At 36.9% G+C, this 21,868-nt stretch overlaps 1 protein-coding gene and 1 long non-coding RNA gene across 3 annotated transcripts in view; one reads left to right on the top strand and one right to left on the bottom strand.

Moving 5' to 3' along the window:
* Nucleotides 1–268: 268 nt before the first annotated feature.
* cavin2a (caveolae associated protein 2a) overlaps nt 269–21,868 on the bottom strand; it is a 28,879-nt gene continuing 7,279 nt past the window's right edge. Inside the window, exon 2 of the mRNA XM_066640948.1 lies at nt 269–1,917. Coding sequence (XP_066497045.1) covers nt 1,045–1,917 — 873 coding nt within the window. The 3' untranslated portion in view covers nt 269–1,044. The remainder of the gene's footprint in view (nt 1,918–21,868) is intronic.
* LOC136663971 (uncharacterized) overlaps nt 7,581–21,868 on the top strand; it is a 63,227-nt gene continuing 48,939 nt past the window's right edge. The window contains exons 1-3 of one of the 2 annotated variants that reach the window (XR_010795050.1): nt 7,581–7,971; nt 11,802–11,921; nt 13,117–13,542. This is a non-coding gene — a long non-coding RNA (uncharacterized lncRNA). Of the gene's footprint in view, nt 7,972–11,801; nt 11,922–13,116; nt 13,543–21,868 lie in introns of those variants that run through there. The other variant, XR_010795051.1, reaches the window with a different exon arrangement.

The raw sequence follows: 21,868 nt of genomic DNA, 5'->3' as shown, positions 1-21,868 counted from the left end.
TTTAATCTAATGCTGGTAAACTTACATGTGTGCATGTGCATAGCCATACCCTTTACCATTATACTGCTTACATCTACATCAATAGCTTTTAAGTTGTTTGCAGCAAGGGCTGCTACCATGGAGATAGCTCCTAACGCAGGTGGCTGCTACCCAGAAATTATGTAACCAGCATGTCACATAACACATAAAACACCCCACCATTTCCTCCACAAACAGCCCCCTCCACTGCCAAATAAAACCCAGTTTCCACACTTTCACAACAGTTGCTAAATCCTTTAATTTGCAAATCGCAAAAAATAACACCAACATTACTTGCAGAGAATACTAAAAGTTTTTGTGTTTCTTTGCTGAAAGTTGAACACAAACCCTGACAAACATTATGATAGCAAAAAAAAAAAAAAAAAAAAAGGCAGAAAACTGTATGCTTCACTCCAAATTACTTTCCTGAAATGGCAGTTTTACAATATCTCCCACAATTTTTTTATGCATGGAATGACATTTGATTACCTTTTTAGGACAGCATATTACAGATCTGATTAATACAGTAATGCACAGATCAATAAAAAGTGTACATGCATATATCTAAGTCTATATACAACACACAAGAGAATACAGCATTTATATATTAACATAATATTTTTTATTCCAGTCCTTAGAACCCAACTGATGAATTTGTTTTATTCTGATCTAGTTCAGAAGTAGTGGTGTTATTCGCTCAGTTTGAGCAGGGCACGAGCTCTCACGTATGAGACTAGATCTGGTACGACTCAAGGACTGGGTTTTAGGAAAACAGTACACACCTATAGTGTGGTAGACCATTATTAAATTCTATGTTGCCTAATTGTATTCCCCATTACCACGTAGAAACCCAGATATGAAAAATAAATGTCCTCTTTTTACAGAATTGTAAGATATAAGCAACTAGCTGCTCTTTTTCCTAGCAGATGATCTCTTACATAAGAAAACTGTAAAATGACCTAGAACACATGGATAACACTTGTGCCAAGGTCTCAACAGACGTTGGAGTACTAGTGGATACTAAATCTAAGAGGTTTGCTGGACAGCTACCGCAGCTGGTGTGGACGATGCTTGTGCAGGGCTGGACTCTTCCTGTTGTTCTTCATCTCCACCATTCTCATCAACACCATTTTCATGCTCATCCTCATCATCCTGCTCCTGGACCAACTCTTCTTCTGCAAGTGTAGCCGTGGGGCCGTTGTTAAGCTCTTTGTCTTCTGTGACAGAGAGGCCACCATCTGCACTACTACCTGGGGTTGAGGTACCGGGCTCCTTCACATTTGCCCTTTCCTCTTCATTGTGAACTTCTGCCACTGGCAGCTGACCATCTGGCCCTCCCATGGGAGGTACCTCCACAGGGCTCAAGGAACTTGGTGATGCCTCAAGCTGAGCAGTTTCCCCTTCTCCATCCCGCACTTTCTTGACGTTGAAGGTCATAGGCGAGATGCGGAATGATGAGCTCTTTGTGGCGGGACTCTTGGGATGGTTGGGCGTGAAGCTCTTCTTGATCTTCTCACGCTTCTCTGGGGGCACAATCTTGTTGATCTTCTTCTCTATGCTACTCCTTGAGAAGGCCTTCTTCAGGCTGTCTACTTTCTTCAGGCTGGAGCGCTTGAATTTGTCGGCACGCGAGCGCTCCAGACGCTCTGAACCAAGGCCTGGCAGGAAGTCTTCCTCTTGTGCCTCAGCCAGGGGCTCTGTACTGCCCTCCACCAGTGGACTGGCTGCTCCCTCATCCTCATCAGAGGACAAGCTGATGGTCTGCAGGCCTTCATCATGGGAGCGGTTGGCATCAGTGACTGAGGCAGGTGAAGTAGGTATCTCATCATGGATGGAGCCTGAGACAAGATCTGCTGCAGAACCCTTAGTTAACACTGTGGTGGGAATCTCATTGTCCTCCTGAAAGAGAGAAAAACAGACAGTGTCTGCATGAGGGAATTCTATTGGCACACAACACTTTGTGTCTGAAATTACTTGTCAAAATACTGCAAAAGGAGTACAGGGAGTTTAGTCAAAGTGAAACCAAACTATGCTTTCTTATCCCCATTTCACCCTGCTCAGAACCCTCACAGAGTGGTTGGTGGATCATTCGTAGCGCTGCAGTGACACTATAATTCTGGTAGTGTGTCTTGCGCTGGTATGAGTGGAACAGGCACAGCAGTGTGTCAAGGGTTTTTAAACATTATGTTCATTCTATAAGACACTCCGACCTTGCTGGTCTTCCTTGAAGAGGTAAAGTCAGAGACACTAGCTCATCTGTTGCTGCACAGTTTGTGTTGGTTGTCCTCTAGTCCTTCATTAGTGGACACAGGACACAAATGTTTTGTGGTAAGTGGAGCTGATCAAGTGAGTGTAGATAAAGGTATCTAATGGTTCCTAATCCAGTGATCGCTCAGTGTATATTTTTTAGGTTTGAATACTATCCCTTTTTCATTTTGAAATGACAGTTTTCAGGTTTGAAATCTGGGTAATACATTTAGTAGAAACAGGGCAAATTAGTTCTGGATCAGTATCATTTTTCTGTGCACAAATGTGCCCTGTCATGACAACTCAAAATGTTACAAAAGATCTCTGTGGGCGTTTCCCTGGAAAATAAACTCTAAGTTATGTTTGTCCAAGCCTGATATCTGCAAGCTAGGATTGTGTTTCTTGCAACTTTGAACTGGTTTGAAACAGTTAACATACTACACTTTGTGAGCAAATATCTGTACACATCAGCTTCTTCAGCATTTATTTAGAAAAAAAAAATTAAATCAACCGTCTGCTCCCACTTTACACAGTTCTGCTGCTCAACATGCCAATGCTGGGAGCTTTTATAACACACCATTTAATATCACCCCACTCTTTGGAGATTATAAAAGCAATGTATGCATTACTGAACTGAATAAGGAGCATCTGGATGTAAAAATGTAGTTTATCAATGGCAAGAATATATCAAATATCAAATATCAAAAAAAAAAAAAAAAATATATATATATATATATATATATATATATATATATATATATATATATATTTCCCTCCTCTATTTCATCTTTCTGGATCCCTCATCTCTTTCTCACACACTCAAGTGTCATTTCTCAGCCCCAGGTTGAAACGCACAGAATTGCATGGAAGTTTGGGAGGTATTATATCTTTAAGGGGTTAAAATTAGTCCTGAGGGTGGGGAGGAGTTAGAATGAGATCAGTCCCACCTGTTCACTTAAAGCAAAAATCCCCCATCACACACACACACTCCCAGATAAACATGTAGATACCCGTAACCATCAGTGGAGAAACTCTGGTCAAATCAAATTCATAACATTACTCCAAAACTCCAAGTTACAGAGATAGTTTAACTGAATACGTATAGACAAATTCCGTTTTACCTATTTGATGTTAATTAGCTAAATTATGCCTTTATATTTGCATGGGAAACGATATGATTCTAAGGTTGCTAACAGGGACAGAAGATAGAATTAGTACAGGTACTTAGTACAGGTTTTTATTCATATTATTATGACATACCATGTCAGAAACCACTTAACTCAGGACAATTTTGGGTGGGGGAGAGCAAAATGATAGCTTTGGCTCCTCCCTCAATATGTGTGGCCAATGTGCCCTTGAGCACGACAGCAAAACTCCAACTGCTCCCTGCATGCTGGGATGGCTTCTGGCACTGTGTGTGTGTGTGTGTGTGTGTGTGTGCCATTTTGTTGTATGTTGCGCAATCACAATTTAAAAAGCACTTAAAAAAACACTCATAGGATAGACATTTATACTTATTTATACTTACAAATGCAGCACCACTTTTTAAAACTCCAGGGCACAAATTAAAAAGCAAAGTTTTTTTTCACATATTATGTCTTTACAGTGTAGGCATGTAATCTGATCTTCTCTGACAAAGGTAGTACTCTTAAGTTCACAAGCTATTTCAAAGCCAAGGCCTTGCTTCCTTCAAGAACAATGGAGATAGGATTAAACTGCCTACACCAAAGCCAAATGTCTTTGTGTGTTTTATTTCATAATGTATAGGCCGTTGTTAAAATAACAGCTTATGCACACCTGTGCAAATAAGAGGGAAAGGATGTAGCTGGTGTTATTCCAACTTAAAACAATAATCTGTTACCAGTATTTAAACAGCATTTTGACAATGCAATTCATATTAAAATACTGCCATACATGCAAAGAAATACTCTTGTTCCAAGGACAAGAATATAGTCATTGTCCAAGAATGTATGAACATATTAATTTCCAAACTAACACATACATTACCCTGTTGCATAAGTGTAAACCTTCAAAGAATTTGTCATGTTGTGACTGATTGGCATTTTTCAAAATGTTGACATTCTCAAAGTCTTCTGTCATTTATGCCAATGATACTCTTTCAGGCCTGAAGCAGAAGAACGTAGGTATATGGGTGTTTGTTTATTGGAAACACAATCAATGTTGCTCGATTTAACAGGTGTACAGTTATTACCTGTAGCCCATCTCTGGTTTATGTTTGCTAGCTTAAAGTCCATCATCACTGGTCAGTTTCTGATCTCATAAATTCTTTCAGCTGGAGTTGCTAATGGACCACTTTCAACCCAGCTGTGACACTGGCATTTAGAAAAACAAGCAAAAAAACCCCAATAACACCACTGTGATTATTTGATATCAGCAAAACGATCATGTTTCATTGCTCTGTAAGGAAAGGCCACCTTCCCTAAGAATATCTGGTCAAATGTAGTCTTGTTACATGAATATTGGGATACAGAAGTAATACTCACACCAGACCTCAATGCTTTCAGGCCAGTCAATATCTTTTTGCAAAATTACAGACTTCATGACTTTCAGGCGAATTCAATTTTGTTTTATTTATTAATAAAAAAACTGTATTTTCTCTCTGATTTTTTATTCATTGCCATTTCTACTCTCTAGCTAGGTCTTCCCAGTCATACAATACTGCCAAGCTGGGAGGGCAATAGCAGGTATATCCTTTATCTGAGACATATATATGCAAACTTCACTTCTTTTCAAACTGCTGCCAAAAGAGCAGTTTTTTTAAAAAATTAAACTGTTCAACACGCTTGCAGGAGGACTGCACCAACTTAACAGATGTAATAGTTATGCTTTCTGGCAAGGTGTCTGTGGCATCACTAGGGACTGAACTTACAAGTGCCAGCTCTAAGACTTGCACCACTCTGGAAACTTAATCAAATTTGTTCCACTGGGTTAAAATGTGGCTAATGGGCCACAGTGTGTAATTGTGTTTCTGTATAGTGGACATATTAGGTAAACAGATCTTAAGCAATACTGAGTAGAAGTTCAAAGTAGCATTTATTTCATTCAATCACATGTTTGGGTTAATGAAACTGACTTGAACAATAAAGTGCAAATCAACTTGGGAGGTTTTTAAATCTTTAGAATTTTTACGAGTGTCTCTATGTGCAAAATGAAGCTGCGTTCCCTTGGGGCTCTGTTCCAGTCCAAACCAGCATTCTGGATTAACCAGTTTTTGTCTAGTGCCGCTGGCTTTGCCACATGGAGACACTCCCCTGACTCAAAGACAACATGAAACCAAAACCTGATCTGAGGCTTGGCAGAGATTCTCTCTTTTCTGACTTATAAAAGACTTATTCTTTCTTGGTTTCGTCGTTAAGACTCAGTGGCCTGTGGGTCCTATACCACGACATGTAGATGGAATTTACTGGAATATTTTTTAAACACTGAACCAAACAAATATAGTGAAATATTTTATTTTATCAATGTCATTTAGGTTTTGTAAGGGGCAGTGCTGCTCTATTATTTCAAGCTTATTAAGAAAGCGAGGGTGGGAATGTATAAAATATGTATATATATATAGAGAGAGAGCAAGAAAGAAAGTCTGAGGTTGGCATTGATAGAGATAAATGGAGAGGGAGATGGAGAGAGAAGAAAAAGACAGTATGTGTGTTTGTGTGTGAGAGAGAGGGAGAGAGAGAGAGAGAGAGAGAGAGAGAGAGAGAGAGAGAGAGAGAGAGAGAGAGAGAGAGAGAGAGAGAGAGTGGGGCAAGAGAGAGAGAGAGAGAGAGCAGCTAGGTAGAGTAGGTATTAAGTGTAACTTTTCACACAGTGGTAGGCTGACCCCGTATGAAACAGAGCATTCAATGGTTCAGCTCCAGCCGAATAAGGTAGTGAGCGTTCAAGGATTATAAACAGTCACATTTTTGCTTGCCATGCTCAGATTGTTTAATAATAGTAAAATAATAAGTTTAATAATGAAAAGAATACATTTAATAACAATAAAGTGTGGCACCACAGGGCTAATTCAAACCTAACGTGTTATTAGCATGACAATACTCATTGTAATGTCAAGAAACAGAACTCAGTGCAGGCTAAATGATTCCATTTAGTACACTGACTGCACAAATGTCCACCTTCAGAAAAACCTTGCACCTTTTAGTGTTTAACTTGGTTAGCTTAGTGGTTTTCTATACTTTTGCTATTATTTTCAAATCAAAATATCCAAGAATAAGACTCTTGTTTCTATAGTGGTTAAAGTTAAGAGTACAGTTAAATTGAATTTAATTCATATTTATTTTAATTAATGGCAAGATGAATATCTACAAGTATGCACTGAGCATTATCTTTTGATATTATCACAGTGACTGTGGGTGAATATATATATATATATATATATATATATATATATATATATATATATATATATATATATTAACACAAAATAAGTCTTAAACACTTATATTAAGTTTTTTTCAATGCTGAAATTGTGCAGATTTTGCCCATGGTGTATTTTTCTGACAAACATGTTTAAATATTTTTCACCGTTTGACCATCTGTTTTTTATTCATTCAAGACCTAAAGAAGTATTCAATGTAAATTTTTTCTTTCTCAAATCTTTCCCCCAATCATTTTTGATCCTCAAATCCAACGAGAAAGCTAGTAAGTCCATAGTCACACACAATGCCACAAGTATGGTAGGGTGAAAGCACATGATTATTCTGAATCACGAGGCCATCCACTACCTCTTATCGAACTGCTGGTAATGCAATGTCACTGGGCAGCTCAAACCTGTGATATTTGGATAATAGGGATTGTGCTTTGATTGTTGCACCACTTGGGCGCTCGTTTTATTATTTGTCTATTATTAGTTTTTCAGTTTGACCAAGATCATATTTTTATTGCAGTATACTTCTATAAAATTTTTTTTATAATTTTATTCCATATCCTAAAAGACTTGACAATTTTGGAAGGTTTATTTCTCCAAATTAAAAAAAAAAAAAAAACGTGCTGAATAATTTTATATTTTAAAATAAATAATTACATAAATGTATACACATATGCACATATTTATGTACATAATGTTTATTAATCAAATACATTATTTAAAAATATATATTCCATGTCTCGGCTATTTACTTATTTTAAATATTATTATTTATATTTTTTCATATATTTAATTACTGAACAATTGAAATATGTATTTTTAATTTTGACCAAAATAATCCCTGCATAAGCTCCTACATCTCCCAGGATTCATAAGAATGAGCGTGACAATATAGACGCGTCACTCAATGACCACGCCCCTTCACCTGTTCAGTGTTTTAGGTTCCTAATTTGATAAAACCCACGTGGGACATTAATGAACACATTTACTCTTATCAGTGAACGTACGTGTTTTTAATTGTTGAAGAAATGTAAAAGTTTAGTGTTTGAAAGACTGTGAAAGATACAAAACAACAAAAACACACTATTTACTGTCATGAGAAGAACTGCATTCTAATTAAGCCAGGTTTTAAGGAAGATTATTTTGACTTTCAATCTTCTAATTCGCCAAGTTCATATTGGGACTTCTCATTCCACATTAAATTAAATAAATGTTAGGCGCCAGAATGCAATAATTTATCACTTAAAGTCTAACTGAATATTTGAACTTTCGTCCATGGAGCATGTGGATATCGATAGAAACAACAACTGGGGAAACACGAGGTAAGCTGTAAATATTAATAACTAAGAAATTATAAATTATGTTTATTATTATTTTTGCACATTGATGTGTGAGTTACGTTCCTCCATTTTATAGTAGTACACAATTTTCAGTTTACTCAATCTCATAATTCAATGCAATAATATGTACCCTACAATACAGTAGATACGCATGATACACTGTGTTGTATATGTCTGAAATCACTTTACTGACGTGTACTATATTTTAGTGTGACCAGACGTCCTCTTTTACCCGGACATGTCCTCTTTTTTAGACTAAAAAAATTGTCCGGGCGGAATTTCACAAACGTCCGGGATTTTGTTTTTCTAGAGCTTACATAGAATTTCGAGAAGCGTTTTGTTCACAAACTAGTCCCGCCCTCCCCTACTCCGATTGATTCGCTTGAGTGAGAAGGGGGAGTGGTGAAGTAGCCTAAAATCTTCTGATTGGACGGTCTGACTGTAGCGCTACCGTTATTGGTCGATTACCTTCTCCGTAAACATTTAATTGGTCAGTCTGCATGTCAGTAGTCTTGTTTACGTCAGGCAAAGCTCATGTACCCACCCTCATCTCGAGCAGCTATGCCGAAACGTAAATGTAAGTTCTCGGATGAATTAAAAAAAGAATTTCCCATGTTTTGTGTAGCAAATAAAGGTGTAAAGGACCCAAAAGCACAGATAGGTTCAGCTAAGCATACAACGGAAGCGAGGGGCGAGAACTTTTTCACCATCTCAGATCTGGTCACCCTACTATATTGTAAGAGATGTATAGTGTAGTGATTAGGGAACCATTTTGAACACAGCTACAGTTAATGCAAGAAGAGCACGTTAAATGGTCGTATATTTATGAGCACACTTGAAACAGGAGAAACTAAAACCTTGCATAGGCCACTTAAACAAGCATATGCAAACAAAGAGTAGAAACCTGAAAGTATGAGTAATGGAGCAAGGATAATGGTTCTTATGAAAGCTTTTGTGACGTCAACGTACTGACCTTTATAAGGTGAGCAACCTTGGGGGAAATTTGTTTTAGGACACATTTGTGCACTTGAAGACGCTGTTTGCGGAATATTGTTCATACATATACTTACATATTTATTGAGTTCATTTGCTTGTGTATGGTTGCTCAGTTCAGATTGCAAGCAGAATGTAGCTCAATGACAAGTTAGATTTTTACACAAAGAACAGTTGCATTCTTTTGAGGCCTCACACTTTTACAAATGTTTCTAGATCCATGAGTGCATCATTTAGGCTTGGGAGTGTGCAGACTGAAAATGATGCTGTTGCAGTTATTCATGGGAGATAGTCTTCTCTCTCTCTTTCCCATATGTTCAGAGTCAGCACTGGTGTGATTTATATGCTTGTTTTCTTTTCTAAAATGTTTTTGAAAGTAAACGCATGTTTTCTGACAAAGCAACACCATTTGACAAGATTATTGTCCTATTTTTTTATTACATTTATTAACGGACCATCCTTTATAACAATGTCAATAGTAAGTTTTTACTTTGTTTCCTATATTGCAAATACATTAAACTGTAATTCTTGGAGGCATGTATTAATATGAAATTCTAGATTTAATTCCAGGCTTAGACAGCCTGCATTAGAACCTAAAGAACTTAAACTACACCTCAGGCTCTGGTTATAAGTTTGCAAAAAATGGTAATAAATCAAGTCTGCCATTTAGAAATTGACCTTTAACTAAGTACACAACAGGATATGAGGCAGAGAGAGTATGTGAGAGTGTGTCTTTGAAAACATTGTGTCACATGCTTCCCTGTGTAATCAGAGCCCAGATAATTAATGCGGCCCATTGTGGACCTCAGACTTTTTAGAGTGGAAACATCACTAGAGAGGATAACAGTTTGTGTTTGTGAATGTATTTAGTAGTTTTAGGGGACTGGATGTGCCTAAGATGATGGAAAACATGAACATTTGTTTGGCGATTTGGTTGCTTCCTGTAACGAAACAATGCTTTTATTCTCTCAGAATTGCAACATTTGTTGTATTGTAACATTTATAAACTAAAAGGAGGGCAGAGCTGATCTTTTGGTTGCTGAAGTTAAGGTTAGCTCTGGGTTAGGCAGAGCTCAGCAGAATTTACATACACTCATCCAGAAGTCCATGGAAACACCCCATTTAAAGACAAGAATACACACTATATTGTGTGTGTCCCGGATTTGGTGAATGGCAGAGAAAGGGGAGATTACAGGAAAGAAGCATAGGAAACACAAACTTAAAAGCAATGAAAGACAATATGGGGGTTGGGGGACAGTCATCACATACACACACACACAAAAGCCACCCACAGGAAGGACACACTGAGGGAGTATGAACATCTGTGTTTGTCCATGAAGGAGGACTGTCCAGTTTGTAGGTCTGAGGAATAAAATGGAGAATTAAAGATAATCTGTTTATGCTTAAGGTCTAAATCTCTATGCGTAGAACATATCAGGCAAGATCTGCTCTTTGAATAAGTCTTTTTCTTTTGCATAAAACACATTCCTACAATTTGCCTTATGCAAACTTGGTAATAAATCAACTTGCGCTGTAACAAAAGTCAATTGGTTACATTTCTTTATTGGTGTGGGCATCAATTTGTTGTAATGTTTTCATAAACATAATAAGCAAAAAAAAAATCTTAATGATGTAAAAATGCATAGATGAATTGTATAACAAAGTATATCAGTATGTTAATGTTTTCATGCCTTAAATATATATTTAAAATTAAAAGCTAAGAATTTTTGACACATAAAACATGATCAAAACTGAATGTCTTGTCTACGTATGTGGACACCATGCATGACAAAGATAATATCTACTTCAGTCCCCAGATTCAATTGGAAATTATTTGTATGTATTTGTGAAACAAGGGACTGTCTTTTATATTTACATTCACAGCATTGAACAGACACTCATTTTTCAGAGCCACTAACAAAATCTCTTTGTCATCATGTTCAGCAAATACAACCTCGCCAGTACAAACAAGATTAAATCCAAATACCATTGAAACTAATACACCGTTAGATAAAGCTGTCAGGATATATATATATAGGTGCAGTATCATATGACAGTATTTGCTGATGCTTACGAAAGGCAAATATAATGCAGTACCTTTCAAGAACATTATAGCTGCTTCAATAAGAGCATGGTTAGTTCTCATTTTAATAGGGCACATATAGTGAGGGGCGGCATGGTGGCGCAGCAGGTAATGTCTAACTAAGATGTAAGATGTGAGTGTGTATCGCCCTGAGAAGGACTGATGCCCCCTCCAGGGTGTTTTCCTGCCTTGTGTCCAATGATTCCAGGTAGGCTCTGGACCACCGCGACGCTGGGACTGGATAAGCAGTTACAGATAATGAATGAATGAATGAATATAGAGATGAGTCTTCAGGCTGTTAGGACAGTCAATGGAATGTCTTTATATTATTGGCATGTCAGTATAGAGAAGAGACTTGATGCTATTCTGCCATAGACTTTAAGGATGGTGGTTCAAGCCAAACTACATTTCAAACGCTAAGTTCTTGAGGACTGGATAGGACGGGGGCATTTAATTAAAATTCATTAAGGTCCATTTACAGAGTATTTCCTCAAGGCAGTGTTGGGAACATCATAATGTCTAACTTGCATTATTATCAGTGCCATATCCTGTATACTCAAGTAGCCTGATTGTACTACCAACATTTAAACCGAATTACAATTACAGTAACAATTTTATACATTTCAGTTATTTGTCCGTTTTCAGTCACATTGAATGAATTATGAGCAATTTAGTAGTTTTCCTCATTTCCTGTAGAATTTAAAATGCTTTTAAAAATGTGCTTAATGTCTTGTAGTTGCAGTTGAAGCTGATTGGCTCTTTTTCCTGAAGGGTGGGACCTTAATCATAGCCAGCAAGCTGATTTGCCTCTTTGCTGATGGGGCCCCTTTACCCATAAACAGACTCCATGTTCAGTGTGAGAACACCCTTTCATATTTCAGCCAATGATCTGTCTCCTTATTTTTAATGTTTCTGGTTTTAGTGCACAACACTGTCCTGTGGGCTATATTTATTGGCCCCGGATCAACAGTGTCTCTGCCCTGTGTGTGTCACAGCTCGCATCATAATGGACCTCTAATCTGATTGGCTGAGCAGCATCACGTGTTTTATGTACAACACATGATTGGTTTGTGCTGTAAAATCAATTTAGTTCAAAATTAAATAGTTCTCGATAGTTTATCAGTTATAGTTCCAGGACTAGTAAGACAACATTTGAGTTCAACCCATACCGTTCTCTGCCTATTGGTGACCTCTAGGATGGGGTTTTGACCACTGCCGTCATGTATGGAGACCATTCAGAATGCTGCCACGTACTGCATAAGCAGACGGGGCTTGATGGCCCACAGAGGATGACCAGTGAGAAGCAGGTTGCAGTGATTGACATTTAAGATTACACGTGACTGAACAAGTGTCTACTTGACCTCCTGAGAGACAAAAGGTCAAAAACGGTTTGAAACACGAGAAGGAAAACTAAAGGTTACACTAAGGGTTTTAAATTTTAGGGAAGCTAAGCTGTCAAAATGACAACTGTTTTTCTTAAAACTGTTTGGATATCCTTTTGATGCAATGCATGACATCTGGTTCTACTATATACACAGATGAGCCATAACATTAAGATTAATTAGAATTGGACACCCTATATCCATTGATTTGTTGGAGGTCTTTCCTTATCAGAATATAAAATTGTAGATACTCAGCACAGCTAACAGGGAGCTAACCACACATTTGGTCATTTAGAGTTCTCTTGCTTCCAACATTTGATTACTAGAACAGACTATTCACATACCATCTAATATGTCTAGTGTATATGCAGTATATCTGCATTTAACAATGTTGGTAATACTATAAAGATATAAAAACATTTTTAAAAAAGCTGATGTTTTAACTTCAAAAATGTAATCACCATTTCAATTAACAGTTTAAGGCAGCCCAGCAACAAACATTTTAAAGTAGAAAAAAAGTAAATTATTGAATTATTTATTTTTTCATAAAAAATATATTTATATATTTTTTTTATTATTGTCTGATTTCCCCACCTTTCTGCTCTCGTTCTCTGTGTGTCACATGCTCTCATCCTGAGAAAATAATGCAGCAAACGTCTCTTCCCACAGAAATTTGACTTGGAAAGCAATACTGCATTATCTGCATCTGCTTTGATTAACCAAGGAGACTCATCTCTCGTGTGTGCTGAGCTTTTGACGGGGGCTAAAGTGACATTGAAGTATTTTGTTTCAGAGTGTGGATATTTGGGCTGCTTTTCAAAATGACAAATGCATTTTTTAAAAACCAAAATCAGCAGTCGTTATTATAGAACACTTAAGAGGCCTAAGCTGATTTTTTTGTTGCTGAGGTCATGGTTAGGGTTATGTTAGGTGAAACTCAGCAGCATTTACATACATATACTCCTACAGAAGCACTTTGAAAGGCTACAGAATGAAGGAATACACTGTCAGTTTGGGCCATAAATGTGAAAACATTGCCAAAGCTTGAGGGGAACACTCACCTTTACAATAATGCTTATTTCCACTAGCACCCCTATGCACCTTGTAATCTTATGTTCTTGCTAACCTGTGTGAAATGTGCATTAAAGATACATTGGCTTGTAACAGACTTGCTGTATGTTTTATTTCAAAATTTTAAGAAAAAATATTTATATTATCATTTATGCTGAACTTTTGCAGTGACTTTTTCAGTTTGGCATAAGAACTGCTGGGGTTTCTTTCTCTAATCTACATTCTTAGATTATTGTTGCTATATATCTAAGTCTATAGTCATGCTTCCCTCCAAACATTTTATGAAAAGTATGCATAATAAAGAAGTTTATCAAGAAGAATATCAAAAACACACTTTATATCAAAAAAGTAAAATGGTGTGTGGCCTCTGACATTTGTGCCGTGTAGAAGTTGTAATGTAAGGTTGTGCAATCTGCAGCTCTGGCAATCACTGATCACGTGCATTAGGTATGAACCAGCTCAAATGTCATTGTTTATTCAGAAATCTCTTTTTGGCTCTTTTTGAAATGTAGGCATTAGCGATATTCAAACTCATTTGAATGTAAAAATCTTTTTGTGATATTTGGTTGGTTTTGCACATTTTTTATATGCACATATATACTGCAAAAAATACCGTGGCTGGAAAACCCACTATAGACATCAGAGATTTCCAGAAGTTCTTGAATGACATTTGGATGATGTTTGTCTTGGTCTACAGTAGGGCTTTGCCATATTGTATCGGTAGTGATAATATCATTGTAATTTTTTAAATACAATAAAAATTGTTTATAGTGATATTCTTACTTGTTTACATAATGACATCATGCAGTTAGGTGTAATATGCTATATGTACTTTAAGTGAGACGTATTGGCACAGCGACAGATACAGTGGAAAGTGGCTCAGAGGTGGAAGAATTCAATATGGGAGTGATTTCAATCATGGAGGTGGTTTGGTTACAAAAGATGTACAGTAAACCATGGTAATTGTAAGATATATGAAAGAAGCCTGTAACAACAAAACAGGAAACACAACTAATCTGTTTCAACTCCTCAAGCAGAAGCACCCAGTTGAGCACATTGAAAATAAAAATAAATAAATAAAAAACACCACAAGGAGACAATGTGAACTCTAACCCAAGCAGACAGACTACATTGTCTCAGCATAGAAACTATTCCTTTTTTCTATTCTTTTTGTCATTTATTGTGTAATTTTTAATTTTTTGTATAATTGTGTTTTCATTTGCTGTTTAGATGCACACACTAAATTTTCTGCATCTTTGTTGTGTGATTTATATGCTACAATGTTTTATACAATATCAGAATCTTGATAATTTACCATAGTTTAGAAAGTAAGCAAAGGTCTACATATTTTTTGTTGTTTCTTCTGAAACTGTTAAATGTTAAATTTGTGCCAAACTTAAACTTCATGTAATATAAAAAAAAGTTTAAAATATCATATATTTTGTTGCAATAGTATGTTCTTGAAATTATTAAACATATTTTTCAGTGTTTTGTCATATCGCCAAGAATATTGTTATCGCCAAAAATACCCTGAACTATCATGATATTATGATATCGCCCACACCTAGTCCACAGTGCCACTGGTTGTTCAAGTGTCACTGCCATAATTGTAGTGTTTTTTTCTAATGTGCAAGGCCTTCAGTTCTAGTCAACTTAGGTTAGTTGGTTAGCTATTTATTTATTTATATATTTATTTAAATAATTATTTATTTATCTGTTAAGCACCTTACATACTTGCATAAAGATGTACTCACAGTTAGGACTTGTAGCAAAGAGGTGCTATATCCGATATGCTAACTCACATTTACAGACTGTTGTTATGTCGCTATTATACAAGGGGGGTGCTATTGTGTTTCACATCAGTGACATATTATGACATGGTTAAACTTTTAACATCCATTGCATTTACAGTGACACAAATGAAGGCGGTGGTGTCCTTTGTTGTGGTCAAAAAAGAAAAAGGCCATTATATAAACCAACGTGTTTGTACCATCATAGACCATAGGGCCCCCCACTAACCAACAAACAAACACACATGCACAGTAGATAAAATGTGCTCGCTCATCCATTATCTCTGTCTTGATAGATGGACAGAAGTTCAGAGAATTGCTGGCCCCTTTCCCAGGCGAGAGAACGCGGAGAAGCATGGCCAGTTGGCCAGAACACGCAGTTCGGGGAGATACTGGGCCATTTCTGAACACTTAGCACGTCTTTACTGCAGGTTTTAGAGGTGACTATGCTGGATGAAAGAACTTAATATGGTTTTACCAGTTACTCCTTTTTATTTTACAGAGATACTGTATAATAATATTTGTGTACACCACTATCCAGTTGTGCACATAAAGCTTGGGTAATCTCCAGAAAAGCATGATACACAATGGACAGTCTGTAGAAACTGCACCAGTTTAAGCTCACCTGCCCAATGCAAATTGTGGCCTTGACATGTACCAAACCCCCAGGCATAAGGCTTTGCAGCAGTGAAAATATGTTCTGTGGAGTGATGGAGCACTATCCAATACCGTATTTTTGGATGGAGTTGGTTTTTCTTTTAGTACGCTTGTTTTTTGGTGGGTTTTAAAAAATTGCTTGTTTGCATATAGTCTACCTCTTGACTGCATTGATTGGTCACTTTTTCTTTGTACAAATGTATACACATTAGGCACCTGCTAATGTGTATACATTTGGTACCTGCTCTTCTTCACTTTACAAGGGTCTAATCATCTGTATTAGCCATCCTCTAGCTTTTCATCAGGTGTCAGTTTCTTCCTGCAGAGGTAATCTTGGCTGGATACTCTTCAGAGTCTGTGCATTCTCAGCCTAGCAGTGGACCAGTCATTGTCATTGCTGTGAAGATTTCATTGCTTTTAGCCAAAAATCTTTGGTATGATTAAGTACTTTATGAACCTGCATTTCAGAGAACACAGTTCTATTGCTTCACACTCTGTGTGTGGTGCTCCTAAGCTCATGTACACCTTTGCCAGAACATCCCATTTGGTTTATACTTTTTTATGAATTGAATGTGTCTACAGTGAGTGTACTTCAACATATCTTAAGCCTCTTACAGTTTAAGGGTCTGAAGGTGTTTTATTATTTGTTTATTTAATTTTTTTTATTACCCTATCCATTCATTAACACTTTGCATATCTATGTGGGGCCTTTGAGTCCTAGCCTCAGGAGTTCTAGGAGTGCCCAAGGTTAAGGAGGTCTGTGGGTGGGGGACTTTCTTTCTCCCTGCTTGAATTTAAATCCCATTTTGGCTTGGTGCCTGCCTTAAGCACATGATGAGCCATGCACCCAAAGATAATTATGCCACCTCACATAAAGTCAACACCTGCAAGCTTCTGACCATCCACCTCCCCTGAAGGATTATGAGGAAAGTTGTGTCCTTTAGACTTTCTTTTCTGACCTGTCTGACCCCAGTCCAAAGCCCAAGTGTCTATAATTAAACAAAACCAGCCGTGACCCAGCACCTGGTGACTGTAGGTTTCACATAATGACTGTATACATTATAATTATACTGACTGTATAATTAGTGAAATGAGCCAGTTTAAGGTGCACCCGCTGTGGACACAGATGTTCAGATTTGCGCGCAAACAGCTTTGGTGTGTTACATAAGAAAGCATGAAGTGCCCTTGTACAGACTCTCACTGAATAAAAAAGGACACTCTGGAGCTGCAGTATATGACCTTACGGTATTTGTGCTCATTGCTGAATGTCAGAGCTACAGAGGTTTAAAAGAGTGCTGTCAAAAATAATGCATTAATGCACTTTGGAATTTAATGCATATATTTTTTAAAATGCTAATAAATCTTTAAGCAAATTTGTCAACAAATTCCTCCCATGATTCACCCCTTTTGTTACAGACAGTGACATATTAGCGGTTTCATTTAGTAACAGTGTCGATACTGTTGAACTCTGAAGGTAGATTATATATTATTTAGTATTAAATGTCATGATTAACTCTCACTCTTAACCCCGCACCCACCCGCACAGCTCCTGTTTCATCTGATTTTTTGGAGCTGTGCTGTAGTGTTTTTCTTTATTGAAGTTTCTGTGTCTGTATGCTAATACTCTTAAACAGCAAACTAAAATCTACGCTGTGATATTATATTATTGCTGTAAAGGTTAAAAGCATGTATTCCTCTTGCAAGCTTGCCATGCATACCACACTATACATTTATCTTCCTGCCAAAATTGAAAAACATTTTAAATGTGTTATTGTGATTGCATTTTATAATCAATAGCCACTACCAATATAACTTAATTGTATTTATCTTACATTGATTGTTTATTTAAATAACCATGATTAAAGTCTTTAGTCTTAAGAAAGGAAAGTGTGATTAATTGCAGCATATTGTGCATTTACTATTTATTTTTTTTTATTATTATTATTTTTAATGGCTTGACGTCACTAGCATAAAGCCCAACAGCATTATCCTGTGGAGCAGTAAAACTGCAATGCCTGGCATAATGGAGCACTTTTAAGCACAGTGGTGTCCTGGTGTTGTGAGTTTGAGCCCTGCTCTGGGTGATTGGCTGTGAGGAGCTTGGCGTGTTCTCCCTGTGTCTGTGTGGGTTTCCTCTGGGTGTGCTGTCCACAAAACAGAGGTTGGTAGGTGGATTGGCTGCTCAAAAATGTCCTTAGGTGTGGTGTGTGCCCCAGGGTTAATGTTATAATCCAACTTCAACTGGATGACCTTATTAATATTCTAGTTCTAACATCTAGTGTAAAGGGTTCTTAGACGTGTAAAAATTGTATTTTCTACTCCATAAATAGTGTGTATGTCTGTGTGTTTGTTTAAATACATATTACACCTTTTTGAGTAATGCTAAAATCTCTTGATGTGGCAATCCAGAAATGTATTGCATTACAAAATAACAGAATTTGGAATTTCTCACAGGCCTCAGTGAATGTCTGAACACAACATGCTTTAGGCCTTGGTTTTTTTGTATATTCCAAGATAATATCTCTGCATGAAGATAAGAGTGTGAGAAGAACTGGAACATAGCTGGTGAACCTGAATCTGTAAAGTCCTAGTGAGCAATAAGAAGCTTGTTTTCTCATCCATCTGTTTGTTTTTCCTTTGTTCTGTCTCCTCCCCTCAGCTTTCTGGCAAGCTAATGTGCTATCTATCTATTTATCTCCAGCAATCTCCTCCACATTTGAGCCTTATATTTTTCACATGACTTTTTGTTTTCAATTCATATTGTTCAAATTTTTAATTTTGAAAATATAACTTTTTTCACTGTTAAATTGTTTTCCTTTGTTACTCATCCCCCTTTTCTTTCTTTCTTGTCTATCTGGATTTTTCTTTGTGACTTCTTTTCATTCTCTTCATTGCTCCTCCCCCTCCCTCTCTTTGTTTCTGGAATCTTTTATTCTCTATATATTTTACATGCTCTCTCTCTCTCTCTCCCCCTCTCCCCCCTGGTATCTTTATTCTCTTTTTCTTTTTTTTTTATCCCCCCCCCCCCCTCCACATTGTGGAGTGTGGAGGAATTAAGGCGAGCATCTTTCACCTCCTAATGCTGGACGAACAACTCTTGCCCAACTCGCATTTTTGGGCAACCACCACAATAGCTGTCAAACTCCCAGTCAGTTCACAAGTTAGCCTCAGGAGAAAAATGTCAGTGGTGATTATAACTACATTTGCTCCTATTTTATTACAAGTTTGAATATAAAGTTTGTGCTACAAGTCCTCTAGCCTTTAAAAGGTGGTAAGTTTCTTACAACGTAGCCATTTCTGCCTGGATATCTTTGGTGATGGACCAGTTTAAACAGCTACACTCTTAAAAATAGAAGTGCTACAAAAGGTTCTTTGAGCTGTGCCATATAACAACCACTTTTGTTTAAAATACCTTTTAAATGTTTAAAAACCCATCACTCTTAAGGTCTTAAGGTTCTTTACCCATTTAAACATATTAACCAAAAGTGGTTCTTCTATGGGATCACTCAAAGAATCTTTTATAGCACCTTTATTTTTAAAAGTGTATGCACAGACTAGATTAAACCACCTGGGCCTGAAACACTTGTATAGCAGTGCCACTGTGGTCTTGAGAATGGCCCACACCCAAATAATGAATGGAGACTGGAAATTAAACTTAAGAGAAAATCGGTAGTCTGTATTTGTAGCCCTCTGTAGTGGCCTATAATGGTGGGAGGACATTAAAGTACTATGCAACGATTACCATAAAATGACACGTGGGATGAAAGTTTTGAATTTTGGTTTACATTCATATGTTATAAAAAACCCAAGCAAACAAAACACCAACTATTTATTTGTACCTAATACTTTTGGAGGAGGTATTGCCCTTGGGTCTAGCATCTGGATTCCTGTAAAGCTATTTTATACAAACCACAGGCTACAAGTCAAATTAAGAGATTAATATGAATGATATTTGGTTGAAATATCTAATTGTGAGTGGTAATTTCAGTTGATGTGTTTGTGATGTCACAGCTGATGATGTTTTCTTTACTTCCTAATAATCAAACTTATCTTCAAACAGTTCACAAACTCTGTTACTGGGTTTAATTTCCATAATCAATAATTATTATTTTAAATGCAATAAACCTTACTGTTCACTCCTAATCAGACCAGTCAGGGTGGATGTTAATACCATGTGAACAGGGCGTAATAACGTGTTTATTGGGTTAAGACTAGAGTTAATAAGTATTTTCTTTTGCCAGTTTCAGTAAGTGGTAGTATTGTTGTTGTAATGCTCTGTTGATGTTTTCTTCTGAAGAATTTAATCTGATGTTAACAAGAACAGGGGTCCATGGATGTTATGTAAATATTCAGTGGACGTGAACAAAGCGTACATTATGCAAATCTTTGCCCTCTTTTTTTTTTTCATTCATACATTCTTCCAAAACTCAAATGCATTTAATGAATGCCTTTTGTAGTAACTTGTAAAGACATTTCTTTTGTTTGCCAGAAGAATGTGTTTTGTTGGTCCGGCAGTATGTGGTGCACAGTGATTAGACTGATCATAAACGCACCCTCATGATAGGACGTCCTATAAACAGAGGCAATCAGAGAACTTCCTTTTGTAGCAACACCCACCCCACACCGCTCGCGTCTCAACTCCCAAAGAGCCCTTGGATGTTCCCACAATTCACATTTATGTTATATAAGTTTTTGTTGTTTTTTGTAATTTTGTATATTTTCATTATATTTACATGTCATTCTACATTATATTCCTGAAGTACTTCATGTTATTCATGAATTTGAATTTTAACTATGATGCTGTTTGGGTTTTGCACTTGAGTTGGTAGACAGTTGTAGACAGTAACAAAGTAAAAGTAAATACATTACTCTAAGTATTTTTTTTTGTCTATCTGTACTTTAGTGAAGTATTTCAATTTTGGGCGACTTTTTACTTTGACTCCACTACAAGGTCAAATATGTCGCTTTTTACTCCACTACATTATGAAAACCTACCATTCCTTTTGATTTATGTGTTAATAAAATCATAACGTGTCTGAACACATCTTCCTGCTCGGTGTGACTCACTGGCACCTTAGCTGGGAGACGAACAAACAGTCACTGCGCTAAAACAAGACAAAAAGGTTTAATTATTAATTGAATTAGTGAATTATTAATTAATAATTGATTTCAGTTCTTAGAGTTGTTATGAATTAACAAAATGATTTGTACCGTTTCGTATTTATCTTTATCTGAGTCATCAGTAACTACTGTTCATTAATATACATGGTTTACAGATCTGTAGATGTCAAAAATCACTCACTGAGGGTGAGAGACAGTTGGAGATTTATTAAACACATTATGTGAAGCGAGGTCAAAACCAGCAGAAATATTCTAAAATCCAAAAAGCAGTACAGAGAGATAAACAAGTCCAAAAGACAAAAACGAGTATCAGGCAAATAGTCAGAAAAACAAAACCGTAACCTGTTAAAGAAACAGGTGTCTCAGAATTGCAGAAATAGCTCAAACTATACTCTGCAACTATGCAGAAAAAAAACAAAGCTTAAAGAAACATTGTTATATTTTTTTACCTTAAACTTACAGCTTACAGAGAATAAAGCCACTGCCGTTGCTACTCTTGGTTCAGCACTGCAGAAACTGCACTAAGTAACTTTTGGAGGAGGTTAGGAAACCACCCCTTCCCTCCCCCTCCCTACCAATTTCAGTACAGTGCTCTAAAAGTTAATTGAACTTGGGGGAGACCCAGGAGCAGAAAGAAAAACCCTAAATTGTGGTCTGCGTAGACGTGATGGGTTAAGTTTCTGGAGAGCTGCACATCAGGCCATGCTGCCTATCACATAGGTTCACCACAGAAGCATAAATTGGGCTTAATACTCAGGAGGCAGCGACCTCTATTGGTTTGG

Source organism: Hoplias malabaricus, chromosome 12 (genome assembly GCF_029633855.1).
Source record: "Hoplias malabaricus isolate fHopMal1 chromosome 12, fHopMal1.hap1, whole genome shotgun sequence".
Taxonomy (NCBI): Eukaryota; Metazoa; Chordata; class Actinopteri; order Characiformes; family Erythrinidae; genus Hoplias; species Hoplias malabaricus.
The sequence above is the reverse complement of the archived record's forward strand: the minus strand, read 5'-3'. Positions and strand labels throughout refer to the sequence as shown.